The sequence below is a fragment of the Etheostoma cragini genome, chromosome 13 (genome assembly GCF_013103735.1).
Source record: "Etheostoma cragini isolate CJK2018 chromosome 13, CSU_Ecrag_1.0, whole genome shotgun sequence".
In the NCBI taxonomy this organism is placed as follows: Eukaryota; Metazoa; Chordata; class Actinopteri; order Perciformes; family Percidae; genus Etheostoma; species Etheostoma cragini.
Genome location: NC_048419.1, coordinates 10,599,974 through 10,611,996, shown reverse-complemented (window position 1 = coordinate 10,611,996; position 12,023 = coordinate 10,599,974). Strand labels below are relative to the sequence as shown.

The following is a 12,023-nucleotide window of genomic DNA, read 5'->3' as shown; positions in this document are numbered from 1 at the left end:
TCCTGAAAAAGCAGCACAATTTTAAGCAGTGATCCTAAAGTGAAAACCCAATCACATTCTCTGGAAGCATAAATTATATTTTTGCCGGCTATTTTGAGTTTCAGAGATGAAGGAGAAAGATTTAAGAAGATTTCACAAGCAACTCCAACAAGAGAACCTTTGGTGTGCCGCTATCGTGGGCTAGCGGCTGACTGCATTGAATCAGCACCAACAGCTCAATAACACACTTCCATTTCCCATGGGGAATGGCCAATTAAAACATAGCCAGTTCAAAGTGTTTCATGCTTGGCTGGGCCCAAACAAAACTGTTTCCGTGTTCAAACAGGAATGAACTCCAGTCTCTCCATTGGAAACAGTGCCACGGTACAATTAAGGTAGCTGTTACTGAACAGGCAGCAGCTGTCATTGTGTCCCCCAGAGGAGCTGGAGGGAGTTCACAGCAGAGGGAAAAACAATGGGCTGCAAGTAATAATAAAAAAAAAAAAAATTTGAACTACTTTTCCCATGTAGGTCTCTTTAAGGAAGTCCGTTTACTACACTTGTAATTTGTCTTGAAACTTCTGTAAGTTTTTTTTCCCACCTTTGAACATGTTGACTGTCAATCAGATTGTTAGTGGTTTCTGACTCACCCAAGGAAAAGTATGTTTCATATCACAGGATGACCAAATACATTTTCCAAGGAGCAATCTTGGAACAAATGTAAATTTGTAGTCAACCACAGCCAAATATGATCATGTTACTCAAGAGTGGATCCAATTACCAGCACAGTGACGTGTTTGTCACTCATCTGTAATCTTGTGTGAAGTGAAGCCTGACTGGTTGACTCTTGTGAGCTCGATTTTGCACAGCAGAGGGAGGAAGAGGACCTTAGTATACTTAAAGGATTTTTGTTGTCACTTCCATTCATTTTTTACAGAAGGTAGTAAAACACGACGGATGCCAATTACAATACCAAAATTTGTCTTTTATTGGTTTAGAATCACTGCTGAAATGTGTTCAGTGAGAAAAGGAAACCGGAATTGTTTATGTTGTAAACCACAACGAGGAGATGGTGATGGTCTAAACTGTACTTATCTGGGGCAAAGAGTGAATGATCCAGAAGGTGAAGAACATTCAAGAGTCATTATTTCTTAAAATGGATTTAATCATCATCTTAGCCTAGAGAAGGCAAACAGGGCCCTGGACAATAGCTTGCCCACAAGAAATGACAAATTTGGCTTGTGAATCCTGAGAAAGAAGCACTCAATTTTGTCATGTTTCGGTTTCATAACCACAACCCTCATATAATATTTTTAGAAAAGGGTTTCATGATAAGAACAACTCTCTATAAAGTGTTTCAAGACAAAACACAATCCAAAAAAAATCTGATAGCATAACAGTGTATAAAACTGGAAAAACCACAACAGCCCTCTCTAAAAGCAAAAAAGAAAATGCATAAGTCAACGTTATGATGCTCCTCGGCCTATCAGCTCGTTAATCCCTACCTACTGGCATCGCCTGCTGTCGGCCCGGAAAGGCAACAATCGGGGCCCTGATCAGCAAAGACAACAATACCTACATGTGGTGACGTCCACGCAAAACAAAAACATTGTCAAAACAAATATTTTCTACATTTTCAAGAAACTACTTCAATAAAGCACAATATAAACACATTTTAATATAAAACTCTGGTAATTGACATTTGGAGCGATATTTTACTTTTCTGGAGTGAAGCCCACATATTAATGCTCTACGTGGTGTGTATTCATTGCTGTATCCCCCCCCCCCCCCCAACCCACTTCTTAGAAATGTGATGTATGGTGTGTATTTCAAACAAAAGTAAGAAAAAAAACTACGCACAAAGAGAAGCATTACCTGTCAACCAAGTCCTATGAAAGAGCATGAGTTTTGGTTGAGGTTCAAATAATATACTGTATAATTTTCCTTGATATTCCATTTTTTTTCCTAAACTTTTCCAAGCAATCCAAGCAAATTCCAAAGTAAAACATAACTTTAAAAGTAAAACTGCGGTGTGAAAAGACATCCTTTTGCCTCTAAAGCCAACATTTTGTCTTTTTTGGGGAGAGTGATCATGATTTAACATGTAAAATGTTGCATCATGATTGAAACATTTGAAATGTCAAAATTTGAAAGAAGAATCTGTCAAAAACAGAAAGGTCAACATATGAGCTTCCTGATGTTGGTAAAACTCAACCAATTATTTAACAAGCAAGCCATCAATTTATCTGAACAACTCTCAAGACAATTGAGAAAATTTGAGAGTGAAAAAATAACGTAACAACACCCACAAATTAATATAACTCTAAAAACCAAACACTTAATCTCAAACAAGTCAAAAATGAAAGTCAACGGCGTCTATCATTATTCAGTTAAAACACTCAAAAAATCAACACAAAAAGATGAAAAAGTCCTCTACATTTACATAATACTCCTCAAAGACAAAGTTAAATACAAACTAAAAACCAATACTACATGTACAGAAAAACTCTTGTTTCACTTTGTATGTGAACAATAAGTAGTGTTCACGTTGTGATAAACAGTGCAGGTCAGTTCAGTAGGTTTTAGGGTTACTTCTTCCTTGATTCTGCGTCCTCCTTCATCTTCTGCTCCTGCATGCGACTCCGGGTGGAGCCTACATTAATCAAATCATCAATATGTTACAAGAACATAGATCCACAAACCTTACGATTCGACAGAAAGGATACATGAAGAAAAATATTTGGGAATATCCCACAAAAAAATATAATAATTTAATATATGAAGCAGTTTTCACTTACTCATCTCTGCAAGCTTTTGTATAAGTGTAGAATCGCCTCCAGATTTGCTGTAAATAAAAACATATAAAGTGAGCCTAATTGAAATATGTGTATGTATACCGTGATAAATACTATGCTTTGAGTGAACACTACGAGTATTCTTGACTTAGAGGAAGAGTTAATAAATCAGGGTGCCAGTAGGCTACTGTAAATAAAAGACCATGTGTGACCAACCTGCCGTCGGCTTCATCTTGCCCGTCCACATCGAACCGTAACCTCTTCAGAGGCTTTGGAGTGGAGCCGAGATCCAGACTCCTCTTAAGGGACCGATCGCTGCTGTTGACCATCTGGTTGATCTTCTGGAACCGATTGGACAGCTGCAGATGAAAACAAAACAGAAACAACAGAGTAAGTGAGAGAAAAAAAATTATTGTAATGACAAAATATCCTTTAATGTGCAACAAAGAGGCACGTACCCCGAAAGATTCACCGATTGATACCAGCATTCTGTAAAGGCAGAAAACAAAACAAATTAGCTCAATGTAAAGGATCGTACTATCTCAACAAACAACACAACATTCTGCCGTGAACATGCAGAGCTCACCTGGAGCGAGGAGTCATGATACCCGGGGACATGCGCGGGCTTTTCAGAGGGGAGATATACACGTTGTTGCTCCCAGGCACTCGTAGAGGTGAATTGGGGAACTTGTAGGGGCTGCGTGGTATTTGTGGGATTGGAGAGAGGGTGGGTGGCTACAAAAACAAAACAGCAACAATGAGAGGGTCTAGTTAGCAGCTGTGTCTAAATGTGCCTGTATTAACATCAAACTGTAGATTCTACTTAGGGAGGTGTCTCACCCTAGTAGACGCATACTGCAGGATGTTGGTTTTCAGCTTCTGCATGAACACTTGGTTGTAGAAGACAATGATGGAGTCATAGTGGCCCTCAGTGATCAACACATGCTTAAAGGTCTGCAACATACAGAGTAATACAAAAAAATGCAACATTCATACTTAATTTCCCATAAAGTGTGATTATAACAGAAAATACAAAACAGATAGGGATGTAAGCATTAAAAGGCGTCACCTCCTGGTTGGTGTTGGGCATGTTCTTGTACGCTGTGACAATGGTCTTGAAGCGCAGATCAACACTCTTCACTTTACATATGGCATACATGGCTGACATCATCAACTACAAGAACGAGAAGCAGATTAAAAACAAAACAAGAAAACATGACGAAAGAGATGCCGAGAGAACAAGAGAGCAGGAGACTGAGACCAAGTGGTTACCTGGTCGAGGTGGCGGTCTCTCATCAGCTCGTGCTCGTGCTGCAGAGTGTGCTGGAACAGGGTCCATATGATGGGCTCCAGTTCAGGGTGGGAGGACAGCAGGTAGGAGCAGAGTATCTTCAGCCTTATGTAGGCCAGGCGGTACACTGCAGCGAGAGGAGACCACAGAGACAGTTGAACACGGAGAAAGAAACCTGAAGGATATGTGTAATGAATAGTACAAACTGAAAAAATGTGTTCATACCTTCTGCAAGCTTATACAGATGTAGGAACTCATTTTTTATTGTATTTTAGTAATTCAGAGTTTATTATTAAGTCAAATGCATCATTGACGAAAAAGGGAGATAAGCGGTTTTTGTTTTGTAATATTATCTTTTCCAATTGCAAAGTGGAGCTGGCAGTGTTTATCCACACATCTGTTAGTATATTAAAGTTATCAAGAGAAACCTAATGATCTGTATGTCTGGAGGAAAACCCATCTAAACGTCTCACATTTTTTATAGAAGAGGCTGAGAGAGTTGGACTTTTGGTGACGTGGAGTCTGGCCGGCAGGCTGAGACGGTGGCTGAGAGGCCGCTTGAGAGCTGGGTGTGGCTGGGGACTCGGGAGGCAAAACACGAAGGCCCGGACGCATGGGGGACAGGTATCTGTAGGGACAAGGGACAGTTAGTTACACCATCTAAAAATTAAAGTTTAAAGAACAACTCCATTAAATGTAAAACACATATCACTAATAATTAAAGTGGTGGAGACTCAGGTAGGAGAACAGGTTTAAGGTTGTTTTTTTAATATCATGATTTTCAAGTATGAGTGATGAGCTCTCTTACTCATAACTCACAGTGGCTTTATAACAGGTAAACACGTTTTAGTGTCTGAGGTCTCTTAGCTTCTCCGCATCAACAACTGAAAGACAGGCAAATGTATTGTGGGATGTCGGACTCACAGGTCAGCTGCCGTGTGGTTGTGCTGCAGTGGTTGACTGAAACTGGCTGGGGTCTCCACCTGCTCTGCTGCTCCGCCCTCATGCTCCTGTCTCAGCAGCTCAAACAGCGAGGAGTCCTGCGGAGACACAAACATGATTATTTACATTTAAGCAAACGCCCAGTGTATCTAAATCAAGAAGACAATGACCACACACCTTTCACTGGAACTCAATTCAAGAAATACAATCTAGACAAGGAGAAAACCTTCCGAAAGCCATGGCTGAAAGAATACAACCTAAATTCAACTTTTCCTGATGCCAATTACTCTCTTGCCATCACCTCATTAGCCAATCAATACTTCTATTCTTTGCAAATATGAAAAGCAAAATCTATTTTATTTCTGATTTCTGTTTGTAAGTGAAGTCTGTTGCTACTCTGAATTGCATTTTGTATAATAAATAATCCCAACACTATCACCGAAGACACTACTTAATGTTTATTAGACAACGTAACCTCTGCACTGCCGTTTTATTGACAGAGAAAAAACACAGGAGAAACAAGAATCAAGAACAAGAAGAAGAGGATAATATAAGGGCACCTACGGTTTGTTTTGCACTGCAGTGTACATTCTTAAATCACAAATGACATTTATTAATTGTGCTTATATCTCAATACCTTCATGAAGACTTAATTTGGTTTTCCCTGGAGGAACAAATGCAGCATTGATATATTATCAGTGCATAAGGAAAACATTCATAAGTACAATCTCACATCACATGTGTTTTATTCATTTTGAGTACTGTTAAACTAATGCATTGCATGACACCATTGGTTAGGTTTAGTGGCTTGACGGTTAACAGAGAAGTAGGAGATTTGGTTCTTGGGGGTATTTTGGTGTTGTTGGTTATCGGTGGACTTAATTAAACCAACCCTGGTTGAGTCTGATGAAAATTGATGTGTCTGCCCAATTCAGCTCTGAGAATTTCTCGCATTGCACAGCGCTGTGAAGGAATAATCTCTGAGACTACTTTCTATTCTGCCTCTGGTTAGAAGTGGTGGATGTAGGCTACAGCTCACAGCAACTTAATACTACGTAGTGTCTGGCTTTTATCCAGCAATTATGTAACCAATGTTGGAAGCAGGAAGAGATTCAAAGGCGGTAACACCCCCCACCCACTCTGTTGTAAAGCGTTCTGCGTGTGACGTACACACACACACAGACACACACACGTGAGCATGAACACGTACATACACCCCCCCCCCCACACACACACACACACACACACACACACACACACACACACACACACACACAGTGAGATCATACAGGGGTGTGGGTTCCTACTCATGGATATACATAGTTACTGCAGGTATGTACTTGTTATTGGTACATTCTGTGTCACACAAGCCAAGCTGAAGCCACAGACACGTTTCTCAAAAGTACGTTATTTGATTGCAACAGCATTTACTGACATGGATGCCAACACTGTAATGTTTTATTAGGTATAGTAAAAGTTCTGGTTAGATTAGTTATTAGCTTAGGCTCTCTAAAGGGAGGGGCAATTGATCTAAAACACCTGTTGCAGCAAAGGAGAAACCAAACCTTACTTGTTTTAAATTTGAATTAAAATTATAGACCACACCATTTTCAGACTAGAGTCCAATCGTTGAAATTATTTTAAAAAAACAACAGAAAAACAAGAGCTAAAACAAAGCATCAATGGGAGGACTTTGGCCTGGTGGAGGCTCCTCCCTCTGTTTCAACAGTTCAGGGAGTTTTCTTTGTGTTGAAGACCGACTTGCAGGCTGCTACAAGGTTTTTGATTTACGATCAAGCAGGGGCAGAGCAAAACCTCTTGAGAATACACTGACAATCACCATGTCCCCCACCCCAGTGCTGCTGCAAGAACAGACAGGAAACAAGCGAAGGGAAGAACCACTCGACCGGTCGCAGAGATGAGCCACATGACTCTTCTCTCAAAGGAATAAACATTTCAACTGGGAAAGACAACTGGAAACAACTGAAAACCTTACTTAAATGAGGATTATTGGATGTGCAGGACAGCTTTCACGTACACAAAGAAGGACTTTGGATACAAATTCAGGTATTTTAAGGAGTTACAATATACTTTCATTACAAAACCACACAAACTGAGGATTCTTCAGTATTTCGGGACTGTTTTTCCTGCACAAATGAAACATACATTATCGCTACCTGGTTTAAAAATGAATGACAGCAGCACACAAGAGTATAACGTCACTCAAAATGACATGAATTGCATCAAGAGTGACGACTTCAAGTACCCTTTGTATAGCTGTGTTTTCAGCCTGGTGTTTTTATTCGGACTTGTCTTCAACATGGTGGCTCTATACATTTTTGGCTGTACACTGAAGCTGCGGAATGAGACAACGACCTACATGATAAACCTTATAGTTTCAGACTCCTTCTTTGTCCTGACCCTGCCTTTTCGGATCGTTTACTTTATTAAACGTGAATGGGTATTTGGAAGCGTGCTCTGCAAGATCTCTGTGGCCCTGTTCTACACCAACATGTACAGCAGCATCCTCTTCCTCACCTGCATCAGCGTTGACCGTTTCCTGGCCATTGTGTACCCATTCCGGTCCCAAAGAATTCGTACTAGAAGGAATGCCAAACTGGCCTGCTGTGTAGTGTGGGTGATGGTTCTTTCTGGAAGTATACCTACTGGGTTCCTTTTGGACACCACCTCACCCATCAATGCAAAATCCTCAAACTTCTGCTTTGAAAACTACTCCAACAAACAGTGGAAGGCTGAGCTGTCCAAGGTGGTGGTGTTCATTGAGACTGTGGGCTTCATCATCCCATTGATGCTCAATGTCTTCTGTTCCATCATGGTGCTACGGACACTGAGGAAACCCCGAAACTTCAGCCATGGAGGGAACCTGAACAAGTCAAAAATCCTAAGGATGATCACAGTGCATCTGCTCATCTTCTGCTTCTGTTTCATCCCCTACAATGTTAATCTCATCTTTTATGCCCTGGTCCGCTCCAACATCATAGAAGGGTGCAAAGCAGAATATGTGGTCAGGACCATCTACCCCATTAGTCTGTGCATAGCAGTGACCAACTGTTGTTTTGATCCAGTCATATACTATTTCACTTCAGAGACCATTAAGAGCTCCATGAAACGCAAGTCCACAGTATGGCACTATGGTGCCAAGCTGTTCGACAGACTACAGATGGACAGCCCACACAGCAGTCCAAATACAACACACAAAACCCTGTCCCCGTGGAGTCAGAAATCCAAAGTGTTTGACAATGAGTCTACAATCTAATGTCAATTGTATTATGGGACATGACTAAAAATTCAGTGACTGCTGGTGAAACTTGATTTGAATGTGAGAATGTATGTGGAGGTGGAGTTGCCTTAAAGATCATAATAACAAACAATGGTTACTAAGGAGTCACTCTTTACTCTACTGGACAAAACAGAGACTAGGACACCCAAGTAAGTCAATAAAAGAGTGGAACAAGTCCAATCGGAAACATTTGAAAGTGTGTTACAGCATAAAGACCCTTTAGGCTGCCAATTCACAAAACACATTGTTAGAAAACATTTCATTCTTAGGAGTTATGAGTTTGTAATGTGTACTATTTGAGATGACAGGTGTATGGTGCATGGTTCTGCCGAAGTATGAGCTTTTGCAAATAAGACATTGTAACTGTTTTATTCCTCAGAGCAGATTGTCCTTTAAGATTATTCTGCTTTGGCAATGCTAAACCAGTATTACTCTTTTATGTACTATACTGTGCATTTTCTAAGTAGTTGTGGCCACTTTATGTTCTCTAACAGCTTCTATCCATTATTATTTTTATATATATACACACACACACACACACACACACACACACACACACACACACACACACACACACACACACACACACACACACACACACACACACACACACACACACACACACACACACACACACACACACACACACACACACACACACACACACACACACACACACACACACACACAGAGAGAGAAAGTGAATAAAAGGTATTAACTTAAAAGGTTTGCGTTATTTAAAAAAAAAATAATATATATACAGTATATATTTGATAGAGTGGGGTCTTGTGAAATATTTGACACTAACAAGGTATCAGTTAACATGCAACTCTCTATGGGTACTGCCAAATCATTTGTCTAGACTGATTACTCATACAGGTAATAACCCAGCTACAGGTACTGTGGTTGGTTGGCCAGTGCCATGAATGCACAGTGAGTCACTACATTTTCAAAAAGTAGATTACAGCTGTTGTCAATATTTGATTGATGCATTGTGCCAGCCAAATAATGCACTAACAATGCCAATGCCCTCATCTATATAAGTGGTTATTTCTGTAGAATTTTATTTGAATTTTATGATAAAAAACAAAATAAATTCAAACTTGAATTTGATGTTTGATGAGAATAATTAAAAAATGTCTAAGCCAGAGTGACAAAATGTTTCCTATGGACTAATGGGAAACCTTAAAAACACAGTTCACAGTGTAACTAGAATATGCTGCAGCTTGAATGTTGTTTATTCTTCCAAAAGCTGCCTGCTGCAAGACCGAGTGCTATTGGATACCTGTTGAGACCCCTGAGGCTGTGTTCTGACAAAGGTAGTCTAATAACCACTGCTGAACTGGATTCTGACACTTAAACAGGCGAGCAACAACAAGCCTCTTGAAGAAGCAGCATGTTGAAAAAAAATAAGAGCACAGCGGTGGTTGCTGCAACACAGAGACAGAGCTGTTGAATAATACAGAGTTTAAACTTTAAAACAGTTAGAAAACAATAAGCAATTGCTTAAATCTTAAATTCCCTAAGCCACACTACACCAAGTAATACAAATAGGCTTCTTTTTTTTAAGTGAATAAATTATAACCAGTTATTTCTCAAGCAGGACATGTGTCCTTTATGTTATTTATTTCTATGTAATTCGAAATTTGTCTCACAAGGACCAAGTGGTGTGTAGCTAAGTCGTAGTGTGTGCCATTTCAGCATACTGTTTTCCAAATTACTCAAACAAGCACTCAACTCTGCTTTAATTACATGCCAAACCGATTGGTTAAAATCTGATGTGAATAATAGATGAATTATTTCTTTTCTCAACTGCAAAAGACTCAGATTTTGACACAACACACGTTTTTATCAATCATAAGGACCTGTTCTGAACATTTTGACTTAATTTGTAATCTCATGGACTCTAATAGCCATGGACTGAGATCTACACTGACATGTTCCCTAAGTGCGCTGGTCCCAAGCTGACACTCAGTGAATTATTGCCATTCCTCTATCAGTATAGTTAATGATTAACTCCAATTACTTACACAGGTGTACAGGTTTTTAACAAGCAGCCATAAATATGATTCCCACTATAAAAAGGTAATGAAACAATATGTGCTTAATTGTAAGGCTAATCACAAAATTCAGCTGATTGACAAACCCAGTCAGTTAAGACCAGATAATGAGTGTATCCTTAACAAGGCGATCTTCAAGCCGACATATTTTTACTAAATGAGCTAATAGGAAGTAAGAAAAAAAAAAAAAGAAGTGTGCATAGGAGAGGTGAGAGCGGAAAGAGAGGGGGAGAAGGAGACCCTGACCTGTGTGTGAGTGTGGGCGTGTACGGCTCTAATCAGTAGCATGAGCATCTTAACAAGTTTCCCTGCTGCTGAACACCACCTTTCTGGAAGAATACTTTATCACACCATCACTGAATTGTTGAGATCCTGATACTGGTAAGTGATGAAGTTTTCTGTTTCAACATTCTTCTTAGTTGTTATTACCTTGAGTTTTATATGTACAGTATATACATAATTTTTTATAAAATGAAGACAGCAATTGACTATAACAACTTACCGAGGTGTTGTGGAAACTTAACATTTTGGGGTTCACAAAGATACTGAAAACCAATGTGTATTTGGGATAATGTATGAGATGTTTGAGAATGTCCTGGGCTTTTACATCTAGGAAACCAACTTAAGGCAAAAATAATTATTGTGATCACAACACAAATCTGCTACATGACCTGCAATTCCTAAAAGATCCCGTCAAGCTCAAGTTAACAGTTTGCTACTCATCAGACACTTAGCAGGGGTGACAACTGAATGACTAAACAGCCATTGTTATCAAATCACCAAAAAAGAAAACTGAATAATGTCAAGAGCAAAAAATAAAAGGGTTTGAAAAGTAAAAGGTTTAAAATTCATTATCATGTCATAGAAAACATGTCCTATCAAATATTGTCACTAAATATAAAAAAACAAACTTAAAGGGAAATTGAGAGACTACTCAAAATGTAACTGAAAGTGATAGTATGGTGATAATCAAACGACGTGCCTGTATTAAAACTAATCTCACAATTGTATTTTTGAAATAAATGTTCAAAGGCTAAGTATCATAGTTTCATTCGTGTTAAAGTAATAATGGAAGCTCTCTTGTAATTAGACATTGGCATTGTTTCAACTCAAAACTGTGTTGAGTGCTTGGATGTGTTTAAGCAAGTAAAGTAAAATTTATTTGTATAGCACTTTTCTCAGTTGAAGATCACAAAGTGCTTCACAACAAAAGGAAGCATTAACAACTCTCAGAAATACAATGCATCACTAAAAAAAAAGAATAACACATACACATAAGACCAGCCTAACCACCCTACAATCTAGTTAAAAGCCTCTTTAAAAAGCAGAGATTTCCACTTAACAGCCTAGATTCCTGGTGAACTGGTCACAACAACAAAAAAGATGAAAAATAACAGAAGAAAAGTCCAAGAAATCATGATGACATATACCAAACGCATGAAAAGCACATTAGTTAAATGTGCTTATAATCTGTCCCTTCCTAATAATGACTGAAAAAAGGCTTAACTGGAAATGTTTTTATACACTGCAAATTACATATTTAAAAATGGCCAGTAATATCCACACCTCTTACAATCTCAATGAATAAACTTCATGAGCTTCTTTTTATGTGAATTTACTCCAGGACAACAGATAACATTATGAGGAGATTCTTC

The 12,023-nt window shown here is 39.0% G+C and overlaps 2 protein-coding genes across 2 annotated transcripts in view; one reads left to right on the top strand and one right to left on the bottom strand.

Annotated features, from left to right (window-relative positions):
* Positions 1-1,126: 1,126 nt before the first annotated feature.
* rb1 (retinoblastoma 1) overlaps positions 1,127-12,023 on the bottom strand; it is a 20,057-nt gene continuing 9,160 nt past the window's right edge. The window contains exons 18-27 of the mRNA XM_034890209.1: positions 4,990-5,105; positions 4,539-4,693; positions 4,047-4,192; positions 3,844-3,948; positions 3,615-3,728; positions 3,361-3,509; positions 3,233-3,263; positions 2,991-3,133; positions 2,778-2,824; positions 1,127-2,632 (exon numbers count right to left, since the gene is read on the bottom strand). Of these exons, the coding sequence (XP_034746100.1) occupies positions 2,568-2,632; positions 2,778-2,824; positions 2,991-3,133; positions 3,233-3,263; positions 3,361-3,509; positions 3,615-3,728; positions 3,844-3,948; positions 4,047-4,192; positions 4,539-4,693; positions 4,990-5,105 (1,071 nt within the window). The 3' untranslated portion in view covers positions 1,127-2,567. The remainder of the gene's footprint in view (positions 2,633-2,777; positions 2,825-2,990; positions 3,134-3,232; positions 3,264-3,360; positions 3,510-3,614; positions 3,729-3,843; positions 3,949-4,046; positions 4,193-4,538; positions 4,694-4,989; positions 5,106-12,023) is intronic.
* LOC117955616 (lysophosphatidic acid receptor 6-like) lies at positions 6,755-9,709 on the top strand. Its single transcript, XM_034890210.1, has 2 exons — positions 6,755-8,790; positions 9,698-9,709. Exon 1 carries the CDS (start codon positions 7,022-7,024, stop codon positions 8,282-8,284), a length of 1,263 nt encoding a protein of 420 aa, XP_034746101.1. The 5' UTR covers positions 6,755-7,021; the 3' UTR covers positions 8,285-8,790; positions 9,698-9,709.

What these genes read in the sequence shown, in the direction of transcription:
- LOC117955616 (XM_034890210.1), top strand. Translation starts at nt 7,022, where the DNA reads ATGTGCAGGACAGCTTTCACGTACACAAAGAAGGACTTTGGATACAAA.